The 22,214-nt window shown below is 35.8% G+C and overlaps 4 protein-coding genes and 1 pseudogene across 4 annotated transcripts; 3 read left to right on the forward strand and 2 right to left on the reverse strand.

Annotated features, from left to right (window-relative positions):
• Positions 1-1,549: 1,549 nt before the first annotated feature.
• On the forward strand, positions 1,550-3,069 carry LOC126691972 (thaumatin-like protein 1). Its single transcript, XM_050387305.1, has 2 exons — positions 1,550-1,686; positions 2,227-3,069. The coding sequence occupies exons 1-2, from the start codon at positions 1,632-1,634 to the stop codon at positions 2,901-2,903; spliced, it is 732 nt and encodes a 243-aa protein (XP_050243262.1). The 5' UTR covers positions 1,550-1,631; the 3' UTR covers positions 2,904-3,069.
• A 437-nt stretch (positions 3,070-3,506) lies between these two features.
• LOC126690963 (pathogenesis-related thaumatin-like protein 3.5) lies at positions 3,507-4,588 on the forward strand (annotated as a pseudogene).
• A 4,715-nt stretch (positions 4,589-9,303) lies between these two features.
• LOC126691973 (thaumatin-like protein 1) lies at positions 9,304-10,723 on the forward strand. Its single transcript, XM_050387307.1, has 2 exons — positions 9,304-9,444; positions 9,883-10,723. The coding sequence occupies exons 1-2, from the start codon at positions 9,390-9,392 to the stop codon at positions 10,560-10,562; spliced, it is 735 nt and encodes a 244-aa protein (XP_050243264.1). The 5' UTR covers positions 9,304-9,389; the 3' UTR covers positions 10,563-10,723.
• Positions 10,724-16,689: 5,966 nt separating this feature from the next.
• On the reverse strand, positions 16,690-17,208 carry LOC126690964 (uncharacterized). Its single transcript, XM_050386058.1, has one exon. The coding sequence runs from the start codon at positions 17,206-17,208 to the stop codon at positions 16,690-16,692; it is 519 nt and encodes a 172-aa protein (XP_050242015.1).
• A 69-nt stretch (positions 17,209-17,277) lies between these two features.
• LOC126690965 (uncharacterized) lies at positions 17,278-20,799 on the reverse strand. The gene is made up of 2 exons (XM_050386059.1): positions 19,350-20,799; positions 17,278-18,734 (listed from the first exon to the last, which is right to left on the reverse strand). Exons 1-2 carry the CDS (start codon positions 20,797-20,799, stop codon positions 17,278-17,280), a joined length of 2,907 nt encoding a protein of 968 aa, XP_050242016.1.
• Positions 20,800-22,214: the final 1,415 nt, after the last annotated feature.

Raw genomic sequence — 22,214 nt, forward strand, 5'->3', positions numbered from 1 at the left:
GAACTTATTAAAGACGCGCCTCGTGCACTGAAACGGCAGGAACGCGACGTGAGTAAAACTAAAGGAGTGTCTCATAACCAAGAGCATGTCTCAGGCAAGTGAAGAGGCACCGGCATTGATGAAGGACAAGACTTGTCAAGCCGTGACATAGGCCTGACGTCACCAAAACCCTCATCTCCGTCCAAGGGGCCGGACAACAGGATTTTGAGGGGCTATTATGGGGCCAGAGAATTTGTGACTCCGGCCCACTTTACATTAGGGCCCAAGGTCCGAGCCGAGGAGAGACATTGCCGAGGACGTACGACGAAAGTCCAAATGGCCTAGAGATGTAGCCGAGGACGATCCTATCCTCGGCATTCTAAAACTTAGAAGGAAAGAATGACATGTTATCAAAGGCAGCCCCCATAGCGCTCCCAAAAAAAAATGCGAGTACAGTGTAGGAGCAGTTCAAGGGAAAGGCTGTCAATACTGCAATTAAGTACTCTGCGCCTGACAGGGCCATGCTCTTTAGCTTTTACAGCCACCCCCAACCACTTTGGGTATGGGCTGACAAGACAAGTATCAGCCCTAAAAAGTGAAACCTACACGTGGACGTATGAGAGTGGGGAAAAGCTAGTATAAAAGGAGAAGGAAGCAGCCAAAACAAAGGGAGGCAGATCGTCTCCAGGGCCAGTGAACCCTAACCCAAAAAGAATAATAAGAACATTAAGCTCCTCGGACGAGGTCCAAGGACCGGAGCCACTCAGGCCATGCCGAGAAGAAAGTCTTCTTAGATACGCTAGGTTCACCTCTGTGCAATCATCACGAATACCATGACTAACGGTTGTCCGTTCACAAAGGCCTAGCCTTTTAGCCCACTCTCTACAAATTTTATTGTTTGGGCCTTTAACGTTCGAACCCAATACTCCAATTTGGGATCGTTACAAATTGAGTCCTTACAAAAAAATATTAGTATATTAATATGTACTAATTTTAGCAATTATATTTAAAAAAATTACACTTTGCCCGGCTCCCTTAACAATGTTATTAATTCTTTTAAGAGTAATGTTATAAGCGCAAACTTTTTTACAAACTATTGAAATAGCAAATTCTTATTAGTTCGCACATGATTTGCATCATTTTTTACTTACTAATAATCACTCAGCACATTAGTAATTTGTAAAAATTTTGTAGTTTTAGCATTTTTTACCTTTTAAAGGCCGTAAAAAATTAATAGATTAAATCTATAAAAAAGAAAAATACAAGCCCAAAAAAAATAACCCAACAACAAAAATTAGTAATAAAATTAACCCAACAACAAAAATTATCAATAATACAGCTTAAAAAATTAAACACAATCATTCAAAAAAATAAGTAAATAAAAAATAAAAAAAACCACATGCATGTATCAGTCTCTTTCCTTCACAGTTGCAGTAGCTACCCGATACTGTTTGGAAGATAACTACCAAGTGGGTCAATAAAGAATTCCTGGAAAATCCAAGTCCAATTTTCGGCATGTTTCTCCTTTGAATCGGTGTATAAACCTCTATATATACCATGCAAAGTTCATTGGATTAGCCTAAGCAATACCACACCAAAGTTCGTCATTCATCATATATACTAGTTACTTGTTACCATCAAAGTAAGCAACAATGATGAAAACCCTGACACTCTACGGCCTTATCTTGGCCTTCTTTCTCTTATCTGGTATGCTATCTACTTCTGATATGCTTTAACACATTGCTTTTGTCAGTAATTTTTTTTTTTTTAATCACAAAATTTTAGGTTGCGACAATCATCATATCGGCTATACAATAAAGTCATGAACCCCACGGATTAAGCTTTCATTATTATATTCGCTAATCTTTCACTTGAAACACATTTTAGATTTTATGTACTTGATACTTGTTCTTTCTCTATTGATCTCTTCTAATAGTCCATAGAGGAACGTGCTCTAATTAATGAACAGGTCACATTGAGGGCAAGTGCTAGATTTCATGCATATTTATAGCATCGATGATTCTTTTTCTTTTTCTTTTTTTAATTTTTTTATATAGACATGTACACTTCTATTTCAATTGCTCAAAATATGATTGATACTTACAGTTATAAACCTGAGTCAGTTCTTGGACTATGTAACACTTACAAACAGAATAAAATAATGTAGTGGTTCATAATTAATACAACCCGGCTACAAGATAGGTTTTGTTTTTCATCTTCAAAAGCGTTTGGTTTACTTGCATGCAGGTGCTCACTCTGCTAAAATAACTTTCACCAACAACTGTCCAAAAACCATTTGGCCCGGAACCCTAACTTCGGATCAAAAACCTCAACTATCAAATACTGGATTTGAGTTATTATCCAAAGCTTCCTTAACACTGGATGTTCAAGCTCCATGGAAAGGCCGGTTCTGGGCCCGAACCCAATGCTCCACCAACTCAACAAATTTCACTTGCGAGACTGCTGATTGTGGCACTGGTAAGGTTGCATGCAACGGTACTGGTGCAATCCCGCCAGCTTCTTTAGTAGAAATCAACATAGCAGATAATCGTGGGATGGACTATTACGATGTTAGCCTTGTAGATGGCTTCAACTTGCCTGTTTCTGTAGCCACCAGAGGTGGCACTGGTGATTGCAAGAACTCAAGCTGTCCAGCCGACGTGAACGCAGTTTGCCCAGGGGAATTGCAAGTGACAGGGTCTGATGGGAGCGTGCTTGCCTGCAAGAGTGCTTGTACTGCTTTCAATCAACCACAGTACTGTTGCACTGGTGCATTTAGCACCCCGCTAACATGTCCACCCACAAAATATTCTGGTATCTTTAAGCAACAATGTCCTCAAGCTTATAGCTATGCTTATGATGATCAAACTAGCACCTTTACCTGCTCTGGTGCACCCGACTATTTTATCACTTTTTGTCCATGAATTATAGAAAGGAATCATGTATTCCTAAATTTGTAATATGAAACTGATATGTTTCAAGTACTAGGCACATGTATGTATGTGTCAAAGAAATAGTTATTTGAATAAAACATGTACAAAGTTTGAGGTTGTGCTCATGAGTTATGAGAATAAAGTGTTTTTCGTGCTACTCTCTATCACTTGTTATTCATGTTGTACTAAAGTTGGGGATTTTTATTCTTGAGGGTAAGTATATAAATTTAAATTAAAAAGTAAATTGCAAATCACACATTTCAAGGGGTCATTTTGATTTTGTCTTCAAATGTTTCAAAATCTAAATCCACTCTCCTAATATCAGGGGGTCAATCTCTTTGTTAATACCGTTCAAATGTGTTTGTTAAGTGACAACTTAACATATTTTAACTGATTCAATTCTCAAAGAGTTGAAAAATCATTTGGTAGAATTTTTTTGCCAACTTTCTCAACTTATTTTAATTTATGTGCAACTTTTGAAGTTGTAAGGTAAGTCAATACACATAAGCTCTCCTAAACAAGAACTAAAGAAAGAGTGATTGGGCCTAGATTTGGTAAGTGACAACTTTGACCACTTCAACATGATAATAACATATGGAATTTAGGTTGAGACTAGGTAGGATTAAGAATTTATACATATTCTTCACCCCTGATGAATAACAAGGTAGCATTTGGGCTAGGACCAAGTGCACCAGCACAATGAATCATTCTATTTTTCATGTGAAACTGGAGACTCTGGATATTAGGCACAAAGAGTTGCCAATCTCCACCACCCACTTATGACTTAACCAGTGACCCTACTCAATTTCAATATAAACCAATCTTTGGTGTCCTATGAAGTGAACTTGAACCATGGGCATAATGTGGAAATCCGGATCGAACCCATTGGTGGGACTCTAGTCAATGGATCAGGGCCATGCCCTATTGTGGAATGTGTTCAAGATATAAGCAACGTGTGTCAATCTAACCTATTGGCCACAAACAAGTATGGGCAACATATATAGGATAAAATTTACCTACAAAATTGGTTGTAACCTTAAACTACAATTTTACTTAATATCTTTTTATTGGATGTGAATATTGACAAATTCACCATTGGATTACCTTTTCTTCTTATATCCTCCATGCTTGCAAAATTTCTAGAAAATTAAAGATTAATAGCTATGTTATCAATAAATTGTTTAAATTGCAAGTTTTTATAGTTTAAAATTATGCATAAGGTATAAGCTTATAGACTATATAGTAAATAATATATGATTGACACAAAATTTGACATATGTATTAAGAGTGTAAAAAACATGCAATTTAATGGCTAGATTTTCAAAATATGTAGTAAAGTTTATTTTATTGAGTAAGGTTATAGCCTTAAATTTCAACTAATTTTATAGTTAAATTTTGTCCATGTATATATTGGTTGTTATAGTGCATGTGATGCGTTAAAGGATCCAAAATATTGTTGCACTGGGGATTATAGTAGTCCACAAGCTTGCCAGTCTAATGAGTACTCAACTAGCTTCAAGAAAATATGCAATCTTGCCCACACCTATCCGAGTGATAATCAGGCCATTTCCTTATATTTTACATGCCCATATTTCCTTTCAAGAACCAAGCACCCACTACATGCATCGTGGATTGGGTTTATCTTGAAAACATTAGGAGGTGCAACTCTCAACTAGGTGAGTTATAAAGTTCTTAAAAAATATAATTGTTTTTTAAAATTTAAATAATGTTCTCAACATGATATAGTTTGTTAGGTTCTAAAGATTTAGGTTTAAATGTTTAGAATCATATTTTTATTGTGTTGGCAAACCGAGAACAAAACATGTCTAGTGTAAGTGTTAGGCAATGCTTAAAAGTGTTGGTTTCAAGGTTCAAGTCCAGCTGACTACAAAAAATTCAGAAAAAGGAAATGAGTTTCTGCCTTGCTCGACCGACCGAGAAATTAGGTTCGACCGATTGAGAAATTAGGCTCGACTAATCGAAAATTGCAGGAATAGAAATTCTGCAGATTTTTAAATCAGGCCCAAGCCTGCGAAAACGTTTACAGTTTCACTCTAACTTCTCCACGTATAAAAGGGAAACCCTAGCTACGTTTTTCAGACTTTTGGAAGACTTGTGTGTTACTTTTTATGAGATTTGAGATGTTTTGTACCTTCTAACTACATAAGAATTTACTAGAGTAAGATATACAATCAAGCGTTAGTAGAACATAGTTATTGCATCAAGATCATTACTAATGGTGATCTGAAACCTTTTAGTGGGATCTCAAAGTCACAAACAAGGGTACTTAGGTTGGTGTAAATCCAAGAAGAGAAAGAGCCTATGGATTCGAAACTTTCATGTGGTCATGTCAATAAATTACTATATGAGGTAGCAATAGATTTAGGGTTAAATCTTTTGTAAAAACTTCGATTATCTTATAGTGGATTTATTTTATCTTGAGGATAGGTAGGTCAAATCATTCACAGGTTTTTACTTTAAAACGGTTCATTTCATCGGTTTTCCTAGGTCATCATATCGTAGTGTTATTTATTTTCCGCTGTTTTGCATGATATGATATATGCTTGTTTAACCTAGATCTGAATAATAAACCTAATAATCACTTAGTTAATATATTAGGTTAAACAATCTAGTTTAAATAGGTCTAAACGAACAAACATAGTTTATCCCAAGCACTACCACTACCACTAAAAATTTAAAAATATAGTTTGATGAGATTTGCGCAAGCACTAAAAAGATTTTAATCTTTGGCAGAGATAGAAACATCAATATCTCACAACTCTATGCCCCATCTTTCTCTCTAATGCCCACACCCACACATGCATAAACTGAGGTAAAATTTCTAAACAATAGTCAATGAATAGGGGATTCTAATAAACTGGTGTTGCCCATGTTAAGACTCAATATAAGAACTTGTTACGGTTTGATTTAGATAATATTGTGAACGTGAAATGATCACAAGATAGATATAATTTAGCACTTTAGTGCGAGCACTACTTCCGAGAAACTGAAATATTGTTAGATATGCTAGCCTTCTCATGGGCATTAATTAAAAAAAAAAAAGTTTTTTATTTTTTTTTTATTTTTCAGGGAGAAAAATAGTTTTGAATCTTTTTCTGAGAAAAATGTCCATACACCTCCTAAACTTTCAATTATTGGCCAAAACACCACTAGAACTATTATATTAGTCAATTTACTCCTTAAACTATACTTATATAACTGTCAAATCAATACTTCAGTTAATCTAACATTAAAACACTAACAGAAAAAGCATATGAGATGCACGTGTTCCCACTTACAAAACAAATTTAATCATCTGTATTGCTTAATAATAATATTGCTATTAAAAATAAAGAAACAATGAAAACCCACTTCACTCAATCAATCCATGCCAGACCCGTAAGAAATATTGTGAAAATAAAGTAAAAATCAAAATGATATTCAATGTAGTGCACACTATTTCGCAGAGCAATATTGGCAAACATATCGTGCGCACAAGATCTTTGATGAAAGCCCAGTATACAACTAGCAAGAAGAGAACTCAATATCAAACCACCAAGTTTGAAATCAACCAAATCCCAACACAGAGAGAGAGAGAGAGAGAGAGAGAACAAACCAGCAAATAGGGGAAAAATAACAAATTTCCATTGAAACCAAAATAAATGTACTGAACAATGTCTCCCTCTCTTGCAGGTCATGGGTGACTGGAAAAACAACAGCAGAAACCATGGTAGCTGTCGACGGTGAGGCAGCCGACAACCGTGGTTCTTTTGGTTTGATCGTGTCTCTCTTTCTCTATTATGCTATAGGTTTCTCTCTCCTCTCACCCAATTCAATCCTTGGTAATATGTTATTTTAAAGTTCACGTGGGATACACATGCATATTCTGTTTGTGTTTTTAACGGAGAGTAACTGGTGTGTTGATTTGACAGATACGTATAGTTTAAGGAGTAAATTGACCAATATAATAATTGAAAGAATGTTTTGGTTAGTAGCTGAAAGTTTAGGAGGTGTTTGGGTATTTTTCTCTCTTTTGATTACTCACTTGCCTACATATAAATATTGTTAGATAGTTATCTTTATCCTGTGTAATTGGTCAGATATAATATTACATAAACTAAATGTGAATTATATTTTTCACTTGCCTAGCTAATTAATACTAGAAATAATTATATTCCAACTAAGAGTATACATATAGATTTTCATGTAAAAAAAATATATGATTTATATTGTGTTTAAAATAAACCAAATAAACTCCAAATACGATTGTTCTTTTCACTTATTCCTGTATAACAACATGTTAAAACCAAGTGTACACAAATTTGCATTATTTAATTATTACTATTTGGTAAAACATAAAGTGGAAAGATAAACCTATTCATTTGACAATAGAAGTGTTTATTTTAAGAGCAAGGAGTGGGATAAGACCTAATCCAACAAAAATAAAAATATTATTCTATAATTCAAAGGGGGATTTGAATTTTGAACCTTAGTTCTTCATAGGAAAGAGAGAAAGTAATGTCAATAACAGTTGGTAAAGTCCTTAATGGTTAAATAAAATATTTGGAGTTTAATTTCCGCCTATACCAAAAACCGATTGATGTCTTGGTCTGACGATAAAATGTTTATATATATATATATATATATATACAAGATAGAAATTCTACTATACTTGTGAAGTAACCACACTTATATTAGTGGAGTGACCACCTCATTGAGGGTACGCAGTGGTGATAATAAAGAGTTATTATCAAGAGCAGATATTATAAGTTGAAACTCTCTATAAAGAAAAAGTTACAAGATTTATAATTAAAAAAATAAGTTACAAGATTTAAATGCTAATAACTCTCTATAAAGAGTTATTAGCATTTAAAGAAAATATAATGTGATAAGATTCTGATTGTGTAAACATAGAAGGTTTAATAGGAAATCCATATAAGATTTAAACTCAATTTATATAAGAATAATGACCGGGTAAAATGTGATCTTTCAAAAGAACTCCTGTTTGTTTTGAACATTAAGGGTAAGTTTGGTAAGTATTTTTCTTCTTCTTACTCTCTGTTTTGTTACACGTACACACTGTTTGAACTAAAATTCTAAGTTGAAAACACGATTTCAATTCAAAAAATGGGTTTATAACAATGTGTTTAACAAACATTACTTATTACGTTATGAGACTTGATTCATGTGTTGGAAGTATAGTTTAAAAATTGTCCAGGTTGTTAACAAAGTTACAAAGCAATATCAATAATATATCAGTAAAACAAGATATGCTCAGATTAACTTATAAGTAAAATAGACAAGTGAAAAAATGTATAAAATTAAGGATTAAGTAAAACTTATCGCCGAGACACGGAACTAAATTCGCTATCCTTAAGAAGCGATTTCGCCTCCATTGGAATGAATCTGTCGGTGCAAATGGCGCAAGCGGTTGCTCTTCAGGATACAACAACAACTTTGTTAATATGCACTCACAAACAGAGTTTCGAACTCATCACAAATTCCCCAAAAAAAAAAATTCAATAAAAGACAGAGGAGCAAAAGTATCAAAGTAATATCTGTTTTTATTGTTTTCAACTAATCTCATATCTGCAGAATTTTTACTATATTCTAGGATGTGGATGTATTAAAAAAGTCTTTGATCGCAACTATATCGATGGTTTAGTTTTACTCTTTGAATTATGACAAGATAATTTTGGTGAAAAAGGAATTAAAAAAGGAACCTACTAGATCCGAGCTAGGATTAGAAGCCTTACGAATTGGTTAACTCCAAAGGGTTTTGGTTGTTACACATCCACTATTTCACCTCCTTTTTTTCATAGTTACTTTTATGTGTTATATGAACAAATGTGAAAGAATATTTTTTTTTCACCCCAAATTCATCCGCAAAACTCACAAAAACATCTCAAGCCGCCCGGGTTCAAAGTTCAACCAATGCGCAAAAATTCACGTTGAAATCATATAAATTAGAGTCGGCATGACTTACAGATTGCATAGGTTTGTCTTCAATTTCCCTAGTGAAAACCTATGGACGCTACCTTAAGTCATGGGCGAACTAGACTGGTTACTTCATCTCAGCCTCACACGTTCTTAAATTGAATACAAAACAAAAGTCTATTCAACATAATACAATTACAGTCATTCCAGAGAACCCGTTGTTGTAAATATACCAAATTCCTCGATCGTTATGTTTCTCCAACGAAATAGCGACCTTGGTGCCGTATAAAAGACTCTAACGATCACCAGGACAATAAGTATTCCTACTGAAAAGTCCAAGCCTTCACTAAAAGAAAATGACAAAAAAAAAAATTTCCAAGCCAAGTTTCCCCGCATGGACCGCATTGATATCCGCAACCACGTATAAGCTTCTATATATACCCAACCAAGTTCTTCAAATTATTATTACCATACCACATTAAAGTTCATCATACTTGTTAGTTCTTATATACCACCAATTTAAAGCAACGATATCATACAATGATGAAAACCATGGCACTCTACAGCCTTACCTTGGCCTTCTTTTTCCTATCTGGTATGCCTCCTCACTAATCACTATCCCACATTGCATCGTCCAAAACTCTATCCCTCATCCTCTAGAAGTGCTTGATATACACCCAAAATAATTACAAAATTCTTGTTTGTGATGATTCATTTTCTCGAAAAGATCAAAAAACATGCGGTTTTTTTGCCTCATTCATCATCATTGGCAACGCAATAAAGTCATGAAACCCCGCGAAGGAATATAGTTCATGCACATTCTTTTCATCACGAGTCTTATTTATTTACTTTTGATAATTAAAAATAATTGCAAACCGTTGAATCATAACCATGCATCATCATGATACGTACGTGTATCTACACGTTAGAATTAATGTTGCATCTGCTACATATATTTGCTGCTTACAATACAGGTTTTGTTTTCATTTTCAAAATGATGACAAGGATTTTGGTTTATATATGTTGCATGCAGGTGCTCACTCTGCTAGAATAACTTTCACAAACAACTGTCCATATACCGTCTGGCCAGGAACCTTAACTTCAGATCAAAAACCTCAATTATCAACTACTGGGTTTGAGTTAGCATCTACAGCATCCTCAGCAATAGATGTCCAAGCTCCATGGAAAGGCCGATTCTGGGCCCGAACTCTATGCTCCACAGACAGCTCCGGAAAGTTCAGCTGTGCTACTGCAGAATGTAGCTCTGGTCAAGTTTCATGCAATGGTAACGGTGCAGTTCCGCCAGCTTCTTTGGTAGAAATCAACATAGCCGCCGATGGTGGAATGGACTTTTATGATGTTAGTCTTGTAGATGGGTTCAACTTGCCTGTTTCAGTAGCCACACAAGGTGGAACTGGTGAATGCAAGGCCTCAAGCTGTCCGGCCAATGTGAATGCAGCTTGCCCAGCAGAGCTGCAAGTGAAAGGGTCTGATGGAAGCGTTATTGCTTGCAAGAGTGCTTGTACTGCTTTCAATCAGCCACAGTATTGTTGCACTGGTGCAAATAACACTCCACAAACTTGCCCACCCACAGACTATTCTCGGATCTTTGAGAACCAATGCCCTCAAGCTTATAGCTATGCTTATGATGATCAGAACAGCACATTTACTTGCTCTGGTGCACCCAACTATGTTATCACTTTCTGTCCATGAATTAAGAAGAGGAATTATGTGTTCCCTTCTCTCTAAATAGTAATAAGAAGCTGATCAGTTTCATGTACTGACACATGTATGTATGTGTCAACGAAATAATTATTTGAATAATACATAACAAATGGATACTACAAAAGAATCCTCGTTCACTAGCTTTTTCATGTTGTACCGAGACATTTAAAATCAGGGGCGAAGTCAGGGAAGTCGAGGGGGGCAATTGCCCCCCTGGCCCAACTCAAAAAATCTATTAATATTTACTTACTAACTAGTCTAGACATATTTTAGGTAAAAATGTAAAATTATTATTAATGATGAAAAGCTATAAAATCGTTTGCACAATACAAGCAGCTCCTTTCATGGGAGGATTGAGAGCATAGCCCACTTATGCCATCTCAAAATAGCCCAGTTCTATTAATTAAAAAATAAAAATAAAATAAAACAAATGGATACCATAACACATATCTAACTTATAATCTAATATTGTTCGATTTTTCTCCTCTCTTTCTTTGGTGACTTTTTAAAGGCATTTATTCTATTATATTATATTATATATATACACAGTAAATGCATTTAAAAATTATATAAATAAATGGTTAATAAATAGGATGGTTTTTAAACCAAAACCAATACCCTCCTGATATAACATTTTTTATAATTACAATTCTAAAATGATTTTTTTTTTTATGTAAATAAACCCCTAATAGATAAATAATATAATGAATATGTTATTTTATTTTGAATTTTCTTGTATTCAAATATTGCTTAATATACCCATGAATGAATTATTATTTTGCAAATTGATCTCAAATACTGTGTGTGTGTGTTTGCTTGCACATGCGTAAATGTGATGTCAAATGTAATTTCCCCCCCTCCCCTCCTTCAAGTCAAATCCCAACTCCACCATTGTTTAAAATAGTCTGAATCTTTAACAGCCAGTGTCTAAGCTGTTAAGCTTAATATATATTAGGAGCAAATTAATGAGCAATGATGCAGTAAGAGTAGGTAAAAAAATAAAACAAGCAATAAACAGTCCTTGTGTAATACCATACTAACAAACTGGGTTGGCCTTGTATCACGAATTCACGATCCCACAGGAGGCTTCTATCATCCTTACATTTATGTTGTTCGCCCTTCCAACTCCCATTTTAACATTTACCAGATGGACATTCATCATTGCATGCCCGTTATTGTACATCATTTGCATTTTGAATTTATTCTCTAGAAAATTTAATTAACACTTTTTTTATTAGGGAAAAGTACATTTAAAGGTTCATTTTCCAGCGTATTGTGACCTTGAAAATGAGCTACAAATATGTTTAGTTATTTCGCTTGCATGAAATTATGAATTATTCTTGTAATTACAAATAATAATATAAAAAATTATTCACGAAAACATGTCCTAAATGAAAGAAAATTAAAATATAGGTGGGAAATGACTGATATGAGCATGAAATGTCATTAGGGAAAAATTTGATTGTTGGTCAATATTTGACCAACAATCAATATGTGGAGAGACCGAGTGAAGAGATAGAATTTATCACTAAATGTATTTTTTGTGGTAGCTTATTTGGTTTGTAATTTTTTGAAAAACATTTTCCTCTTTTTTGGAATATTCCCCCTATTGACAACAAATAAAACTGTTTTTGCTTAAGTGTGTTTTTCACCATACCAAAAAGCATTAGAAAATGAAAGGGATAAAAAAAAGTTCCGGTCAAGCAAATGGATCCTAAATAGAAGAAGAATTTAACCAAATAAAGAAATGATTGTCAGTGCAATAACAACCGAAATTGAACAATACGGAATGAAAATTTTGAAATATTTGATTATGCAATCTCTTAATCAAAGTCTCTCTCAAAAAGTACAGCTAAGTTAGCTGAGTTTGGTGATTGACTAGCTTACAAAAAATCATTAGATATTTTCAGAGTATCATGACGCGGTACCCTATCTTCTCACACGAATGGTAAACCAATATGAATTGAATTAATAGAACTCACTATTATGTGAGATGAAGAAGTATCGCATCACTATACTGTCAAAGTACTAAATAATTATTTCAGAATAATATCAGTTTAAAATATATATATATATATATATATATATATATATATATATATTATTAGGGAATAGCTAGGCATCATTTATAATAGATGGTCTAAACCAAACAAAATTGGACTCATATTGAAAGGAAAATATGAATATGGATAGAGATTTTTAAGACCAGTGAAAAAACGAGTCAACCTGTTGAAATGTCAAGTCGAGTCATGTTGGGTTGGGTTAACTTCCCAATCACAAAATTTAATCCTTTTTACTTTCTAAGTAAATTTTTTTGCCCCCCTTCCCCCTTTGGCCCTCTAACTCTCTATAAACATGTTTCTTACTTTCACTTCTTACCATTTTCTTTATTCCCTTCTTTTTCAAGGTTTTTTTTTTTTTTTTCTTTTCACAAACATTCATAGTTTCTTAATTAATGAAGTCAAGGCTTGAAGGCTTTAGTTTAGTAAATGTGTAAACTTAAGAATTTATGTATTATTTTGGCTTTTATTTTTTATTGTTCTTGTTTATTGTTCTCTTTTTTTTTTTGTTGTTTTGAAAGAGAGCAAAGGCAATATTATCAAGTTTCATTTATATTTTTATATCATTTTTTCATGTAAAAAAATACATGGCATATCGAACTGACAAGACCATACAAAGGCCAGTTAAGATTCATAGGTTTTGCAATCAATTTAGGACAACTTGTTTCTCACTAAAACTCGAGTCGGGTGAACCTAAAATCTATTGATCCAACACATTTGCTAGATCTAGGTTAATTTAACCCAAGCAGAAGAGAATTTTCAAATTAGATTAAGATAAAAATTGTTATACACACCTTGTTAAATACATTGTTTAAACTAAAATCATGTTTTGAAAACACGATTTCAGTTCAAAAAAATGGTTTATAACAATGTGGGTAACAACATTACTCATTACGTAATGAGGCTTGACTGATGTTCCCATTTATATGGGCCCAGTTCCATCAGTGTACTTCTTTAGAGTCTCAATCAAAACTTTTTTAGAGTGAGAATCAAACCTTTTGCCCAAATTGCAAATGAGAGGCCTGCTGGACTTGGAGAGAGGGTTTGTTAGGCAACCTAGGAGAAAATTAAAGCCAAGTGATACCATTCTATGGTTCTAGCCCAACATGATCAAGCTAGTACAGGTTGGTTAATAAAAAAATCTGGTGCTGATGCTTGAGATTGGGGATGGTAATGGGGCGGGACGGGGCAGGGCCGAAGGATGGGGTCTTCGTCCCTACCCTGCATGGTTTTGTCTTACCCGATCTCCGCCCCGCCCCACATGAAAGGGGAAAATTTCTCACCCCATCCCTGCCCTTTGGGGCCCTACGAAGCCCCGCCTCACCCTGTAAAACTTTACTTTTTGTTAATTGGCTCTACAACTAATACAATTTTTTTAATGAAACTTATTTCATTAATAAAAATATATTTAAATTACAACTAAATTTATCCCATCAAATCAAATCAATTTTTAGAAAAAAATTGAATAATATATTCAAGCATTTAACAAGACAATCACAAAAAAAAATAAATAAAAATAAAAAATTCTCATAGTATAACACATAACAAAATACAGGTAGAGAACCACATTTAGTGGAATAAAATAAGCTAATATTGATATGTTTGTTTAAATAGTAGGGTTTTAGGGTATGAAAAATTTACAATTATAACCCTTAGCAACGCGGGGCAAGGTTGGTGGGTCCAAAAAGTCTAAACCCATCCCCATCTTGCTCCGTGGTGCAGGTCTAAAATCTTGCCCCATCCCTACCCCATCATGTCTACCAGGCGGGGAAAACCTGCGCAGGGCGAAGCAGGGAGGGGCGGGTTAAGCAGGGTAGGGCAAAATTGCCATCCCTATTGGAGATGATAGAGGTTATAACTAGGTGCTCAATATTTGGCTTGCATAATGTAATCCGTGGTGGACTATCGAGGATTGTTCCAAAATTAGATTAACATCTCCACTATACAATTCTTTTGATCATTTCCTCTCAATCTCAATTAGAAGAAGCCCTCAGACCCTAACCTCTTCCTTCCAGGGACTAGTGTAAAGTTAATAGAAATGGTGCTTTTTTTGTTAATATTAGAGTGGGAGTCATGAGAATCATATTTACAATTAACCACCATATCAACGTTTACAACGTTCTTCGTTAAAAACTCTTTACTAAGTACAACATTAAAGATTGAAAAAGTCACGTTTATGAATTTATTTCTTATGTCTAACAATGTATAGGTCTTATAGGGTATTATGTCGTTTAAAATTTAAGATTACATTATCAATTTATAGTTATTCAATATATGAACAACAAAAATATTTTACTGTAGGAATCATCTGTAGAACTCTCACAAACATTTCCAACCGCCCCAGGTTCAAAGTTCATAGTTCAAACCGTACACAGAAAGTCATGTTGAAATCAGACAAATTAGTGATGGCATAACTTACAGTTCGCATATGGGTTGTCTTCAATTTCCCTAGTAAAAAATCTGAGCATGCAAGGGCGGTGGCAAGTGAAGCTTAGGGTTTCAAATAAACCCCCTGAGCTGGAAAAAAAAAAGAATTATGTATAATTATTTTAAAATAATATTGTTTTGATTTTAAAGGAAAAAATGCTCACATATCTCTTGAACTTTAAGATAGTTGCCAAAATAGTACCTGAACTTTTAATTTGGTCAATTTACTCCACAAACTTTATATACTTGCCAAATCAATACCTTAAGTTTTAGCGAAAACTCACGTGAACATTAAAATGACATGGGAGTATGAATTAGTTCAATTGACATGGAGAGAGAAAGCCTTAAAGAGATAGACAAACTGCAGAAGGCTCCTGCACTAAAAACAAAATTGGTACCAATACCATAAAATGCAGAAAACAAGCAAACATAACACAATAAAAGCAATGAAAATCAAATCGAAACAATTGAAGAAAATACATCACATATTTATAGATTCTAAACATTAGCTCAAAAAAACATAGTTGAATGGAGAATAAAACCAATACCTTGGTTGAAGGCACAAAGATAGACCCAAAAATCCCAGATGACGAAGAAGATTCTTTGGACCTAAAAAGTTCAGAAGTCAAGGAAGAAGATGACGCCGTTTTCTTATTCCCTTCCATTGCTTCTCTCAAAAACCTCTCTGTTGGTGAATGTATATATATATATATATATATATATTCAATAACCACCATTAGAGAAAAACTTTCCCAAGAAAAGAAAAATGGAGAAAAAAAGTATTTGCCGATAGCCAAACAAAAACAATATAATGAAACAAACAAAATAGAAGTGAACAGAACAACAGAAAAGAATAAGAGAGACACATGGTTCTGGACTTCTGGTTCTATAGTGTCTCTCTCTCTCTCTAAAGCTTTCTCTCTCCATCTCAAATTCTCAATTGAACTAATTCATACTCCCTTGGTCATTTTTATGCTCACGTGAGTTTGAGTTTCTGTTAGTTTTTTAACACCAAACTAACAGAGGTATTGATTTGGCAAGTGTATAAAGTTTGTGGAGTAAACTGGCCAAATTAAAATTTTAGGGGGTGTTTTAGTCACTACTTCAAAGTTCAAGGAGTGTGTGAGCATTTTTCCCAAAATAAAATTTTGAACCCCTAACCCTTTTTTTGTTTTTTTTTAAAGTTCAATGAAATAAGCCTGAATATGATTCTCTTGACAATATTTTAGTTTTTTTTAAAATAGGAAATGTTACACTAAAAAGAAATTAAACAATTAGACATGGGTGATTCATAAAAAAAAATAAGTAAATAAAATAGACAAGGGGCATAGGGCATGGGATAGGGGAACAATTGAGTGAAGATAAATGCAAATGTTTACACAAAAATTTTTTTTCCGCAATACAATAATAAAGACCAATAGTTGTCAAAGTTGAGTTTAATTGGTAAATAAATTAATTGTAATGAGTAAAGACATAAACTAATAGATAAAAGCATTTTAAGCAATAATAATTAAAGTTCACTTACAACAACAATGATTAATATGTTTATTGTATTTAGAAATAATAGATAATTTCTAAAATTTAATCTTTTTTTTTTTTTTTTTTGAGAAAGAAGTCAATGTAATTTATTAAGAAAAACCCGATAAATCGGTTTGGAATACAGAATAAAATTGAGGAGGAACATCCTCCATCCAAACTAGAAAATCTGATATGCCAACTGCATATCTAGCCAGACTATGTGCTAACCTGTTGCCTTCCCTCTTTGTATGAGAGTAACGCAACTCATCAAATTGTTGGGACAAAAACCTTGCTTCCTCCAACAGTAATTCGTATGGCACCAAAACCATCCTATCCTCCCTTAAACCCGCAATAACATCCAATGAATCTCCCTCTAACACAGCCCGGTTCACCCCTACTTCAGCTGCAAAGGAAAGAGCCCATGTCGCAGCCATAGCTTCTACCTCAGAAGCGCCTAACATCTGGTGCACCACCTTCGAACATGAGGCAATAACAAGACCTCTGCTATCTCTAATAACCACTCCTATACCAGATTTCTTTTCCGTTGGGAAGTTCGCTCCATCGAAATTAATCTTGAACGTACCTGATGGTGGAGGCTTCCACTTACATCTCGTTGGTTGAGTGCGCATGGGAACTGGATTAGGACTGATCTGTCTTGATTGGTACTCAACTAGCCAATTTTTTGAGAGAAGAGCAATCTAATGGATGGCATCTGCTGTTTGGTTAAGCCGCACTCGGTTTCGCTGGTTCCAAATGGACCAAACCGTGACTGCAAATAATTCCAGCAGCTGTGTGTGTTTGATTATCCAAGATAAGAGTTCTTTGAAGGTTAAGAAATGTACTTCACCTCTGAAACTCCACTGTTCCGGATTTGCCCAAACCAAATCAAGCTCAGAGCACGACCACAGTGCGTGGAGTGAATTTTCTGTATCATCTCGGCACCTCACACACAAGTCATCCTCTGTAATTCTGCGTCGAAACAGAGCAATTTTTGTTGGCATGGCTTCACGGCACGCCCTCCACAGTAAGGTCTTCACTTTTTGTGGCACATTCATGGACCAAATCTGCTTCCATACTTGTGTGTCATCAGTTGTTGCCAAGTCATAAGCTCTCTCCATCAATTCTTCCTCCGTTTTTAGGAATTTGTATCCTGATTTGCAGCTGTACACCCCATTGCTTGAATAAGGCCAAAACAGAACGTCCTCTGCCTCAGTTCGGCCTAATGGAATATTCTTGATTAAATCAGCTTCTTCCTCATGGAATAAACCCTCCACCATCTCTACGTTCCATTGCCTAGTTTGTGGATCGATGAGGATATCCACAGTTGAGTCTTCAAAGTCTACAATTGGACAATTAGATAACAAGGGAGGATGCTTCCTTGGCAGCCATTGATCCTGCCAAACTCTAATTTTTTTCCCATTTCCAACCCTCCACCTCGCTCCCCTTTGAATCACATCCCTCCCAATGAGAATGCTCTTCCATGCATAAGAGCCCAATCTTGAATCCTTAGCCTCCATGATCGTTGTATTGGGAAAAAACCTTGCCTTAAAGACCTTGTAGAAGAGAGTATTATGATCATGCAAAAGCCGCCAAGCTTGTTTTGCTAGGAGTGAATCGTTGAACATGGCAAGATCTTTAAAACCCATACCACCCACTACTTTTGGTTTAGTTAGGTCATCCCATTTAACCCAATGAATTTTCCTCCGGTCACCTCGTTGTCCCCAAAAAAAATTTTTAATCATAGCTTCAATCTCATCGCATAATCCCAAGGGAATTTTGAAACATCCCATTGTGTATGTTGGGATGGCTTGGATGACTGATTTTATCAACACCTCCCTACCTGCTTGTGAGAGTAGCTTCCCTTCCCAACCTTGAATTTTTCTCCACATCCTCTCCCTAATGTAGTTGAAGCTTGCTTTTTTCCCTTTCCCAACCAAGGATGGTAGACCCAAATACTCCTCATACTGCATAATTTCTGGAACTCCCCAAGCTTCTTTGATATTATTCTTTATTGCATCATCAGTTGCTTTGCTAAAGAAAAGGGCTGTTTTGGCTTTGTTAATTTTTTGTCCTGATGCCTCTTCATAAGCATTCAAAATATCCAGCACCCTCCCACACTCCTCCATGGTTGCCCTGCAAAAGAGAAGACAATCATCTGCAAAAAGCAGATGTGTTAGTTTTGGGCCTCTCCTACATAAGGAAAAACCATGGATATCACCATCCATCTCCGCCTTTTTAATCAACCCATTCAGCCCCTCCGTGCATAGTAAAAACAGGAAAGGAGATAATGGGTCTCCTTGCCTTATACCCCTTGTTGGGCGAATCAAACCACTAGGCTCTCCATTAACCAAAACTGAGTAAGTGACAGTGCTCACACACACCATAATAAGATTAATCCACCCTTCATTAAAACCCATCTTCCTCATAATCCCCTCAAGGAAATGCCACTCAACCCTATCATAGGCTTTACTCATGTCTAGCTTAATGGCCATATAACCATGTCTACTAGAGTTATATCTTTGCAAGCAATGTAAAGTCTCAAATGCCACCATAATGTTATCAGAAATTAATCTATCCTTAGTGAAAGCAGATTGGTGTTCAGAAATGATGAGAGGTAGTATTTTCTTCAAACGGTTGGCTAAAACTTTGGAGAAGATTTTATACAATACGTTGCAAAGGCTTATGGGACGGTATTGGTGAACATGTTCGGGAGAATTAATTTTTGGGATAAGTGTAATAAAAGTATGGTTTAGGGGAGTAGGTAGAGTACCTGAATTTAACCACATCAAAATGGAAGAAGTGACATCATAGTTTACCGTGCCCCAAAAATGTTGGTAGAAAAGTGGGGGCATTCCATCCGGTCCAGGAGCTTTTAAAGGAGCCATTTGATTCAACGCCACTTGAACTTCACTTGCATCAAAGGCACGGCTAAGTGAAGAATTCATCTCATCTGTAATAACATTAGGTACAAACTCCAACACTCTTTCAAACCCATTATATCCTGATGAAGAGAAAAGTGTGTTAAAGTAGTTGACAAAAACAGGTGCTATCTCCTCCGGATGGGCCTTCCAAATACCATCTCCATCTCTAACACCCTCATTCAAATTTTTCCTAAACCTCTTTGTGGCACAGCTATGAAAGTATTTCGTATTTTTATCCCCTTGTCTTGCCCATAGTAACCTCGACCTTTGGGCCCACATAGTTGCCTCCCTATCCCTCAACACTTCAATCTCCTTCTTCAACTGCCTAACCCTAGTATTATCCCCACTAAGGACAGCCACACCTTCGGCCTTGAGGAGTAATTTCCTCAATTTATCCAACTCCCTCCGCACATTCCCAAATACATTCTTATTCCACCAACTTAGATCCCTACCACACTTCTCCACCCTATGTAAAATACCCACACTAGACTCAATGGTACTAGAGTTATGCCATACTGCTTCAACAATATCATTACAACCCGGATTGGAAAGCCACATTTCCTCAAATCTAAACGGCTTCTTTCTACTGTGTGATTCCAAACCCGAGAAAATAATGTGAAGGGGGATATGATCAGAAGAATCACAACGCAAGTGATGAACCTTAGTCCCGGGAAATTTCAAAAACCAACTGTTTGTGGCTAAACCTCTATCTAATCTTTCCCATATCGAGCTTCCATTCTCAAAATGCCTAGCCCAAGTGAATTTAGAACCCACATATCCCAAATCCATAAACCCACACTCATCTATTACTTCTCTAAAAAGTTGCATTTGATTGTGAGGCCTAATTCCACCTCCCACCTTCTCATCTTGCCTAATGATCTCATTAAAATCCCCAACACACAACCATGGAGTATTAGAATGAGAGTTGAGGTACCTAAGTTGATCCCATGCTTCAATTCTCCTTGCTCTCTCTGGTTCACTATAAAAACCTGTCAACCGCCATTCATTTTCTGAATCCTTATTGATGACTGCATGAATATAATACTTCGAAGAATCTACTACGGTCAGATTGATTGAAGACTTCCAAAATAAAGCCAATCCTCCACCTCTCCCTTCCCTTGGGACAACCCATCGATGGTCAAACTCAATACTTCTTTGTACAATTTCTAGCCTTGCATCATCTGTGAGTGTCTCGGCCAAAAACACTATAGAGGGATCTTTTGCCCGCGTAATTTCCACAAGCTCTCTACCTGTACGTAGGTTCCCAAGCCCACGACAGTTCCATGCTAAGCAACTCATTGCTCCTAGCAGGGCTGATAATCAGCCTCCGCCAATATAAGTAACCCTTCATCATCTATCTGAGACGCCTGAAACCGCTTTGATGGAAGTTCAGAAAAAACACTTGAGTCTTGAAGATGAATAGGCCTTTTTCTTCCTGTGGTAAATTGAGTGGGTGTGATTTCCTTTGTTGTTTGTGGTCTGCTCCTACGGGTCCAAGAAGGAAGAACACGTCCCTGAACAGTATTTTGTGAAACCCTATCAGGCACGTGAGGATGTGTTTCTGCACTTGGCTGCCTTGGCACGTGAGGGAGAAGTGCTTCACTTGGCTGACCTGGAGTTGTTCCACTTAAAGAGGCACGTGACATGGAAAGCTCAACTGTATCCGGACTCTTCCCAGACCTCTCTGACTTAGATGACTCCTTAATTGTCTCTTTTAAGGCAGAATCAATTCCATTTAAATAGCTAGGCAGCCCATTTAAATTAGAATTAAAAGGCAGCGAAGAAACCGGACCTGCATGATCAGTGGGATTATTTCCATTGAATGCGTAACGGTTCCTTGTTTGAAACGGTCACTGCCATTTGAGTCATACTCCGTTTCAGAGCTACCACCGGACTGGTTCTGCATGGCAGGTTGCTCCTCTTCCATCGGCTGTGATGTTTGTCCAGCCGTCGCACTCGCCTTCCTCGTAGAATAATAACCCGGCACCACAATAGTATTCTTCTTGGAGACCATGAATGGAGGAGCACGTAGGCTGGGACCAAACTCCTTTTGATCATTCCTTAAAGTCCCCTCGCTTTCTATCCAAAGCTCGCAATCCCTGTCATCATGCGTAAGTCGACCACACCAATAACAGATGTTTGGCAAACGCTCGTACTTGAATGAGACCCAAACTTGCTTATCATCTTTCAACATTTAATCTTAGTAACAATAATTAACATTTTTATTGTATTAAGAAACAATATATTAAATGAATTTATAGTTTATCTTTTGTTCTCTTTCCAAAACTATGGACAAATTTGTAATAAGAAAATCACATAAACTGTAAAATCAATCTCTTACTCAAGATTCATCTTCTTAGTTTTTACTGACCCGCCTAGAAAAAAAATATTGGAACCGCCACTGAGCACGTTACCTTAAATCATGGGTGAACTAAACTACCGTTACTTCGTCTCAACCTCACACGTTGTTAAATTGAATACAAAACAAAAGTCTATTAAACATAACACTATTAATTAGTCATTCTAGACAACCCGCTATTGTAAAATATACTAAGTTCCTCAGCTGCATGATTCTTGCCTTTTCCTACTTAACAAATAATGATATAAAAAAAAATAACATTTTTTTATCATTCAAGAGCATTAAACCGGAAAATATATCCCAAATTCGTAATCCAAGTAAAAATACAGGTGGGAAACGACTGATATGAGCAAGA

The sequence above is a fragment of the Quercus robur genome, chromosome 7 (assembly GCF_932294415.1).
Source record: "Quercus robur chromosome 7, dhQueRobu3.1, whole genome shotgun sequence".
Classification (NCBI taxonomy): domain Eukaryota; kingdom Viridiplantae; phylum Streptophyta; class Magnoliopsida; order Fagales; family Fagaceae; genus Quercus; species Quercus robur.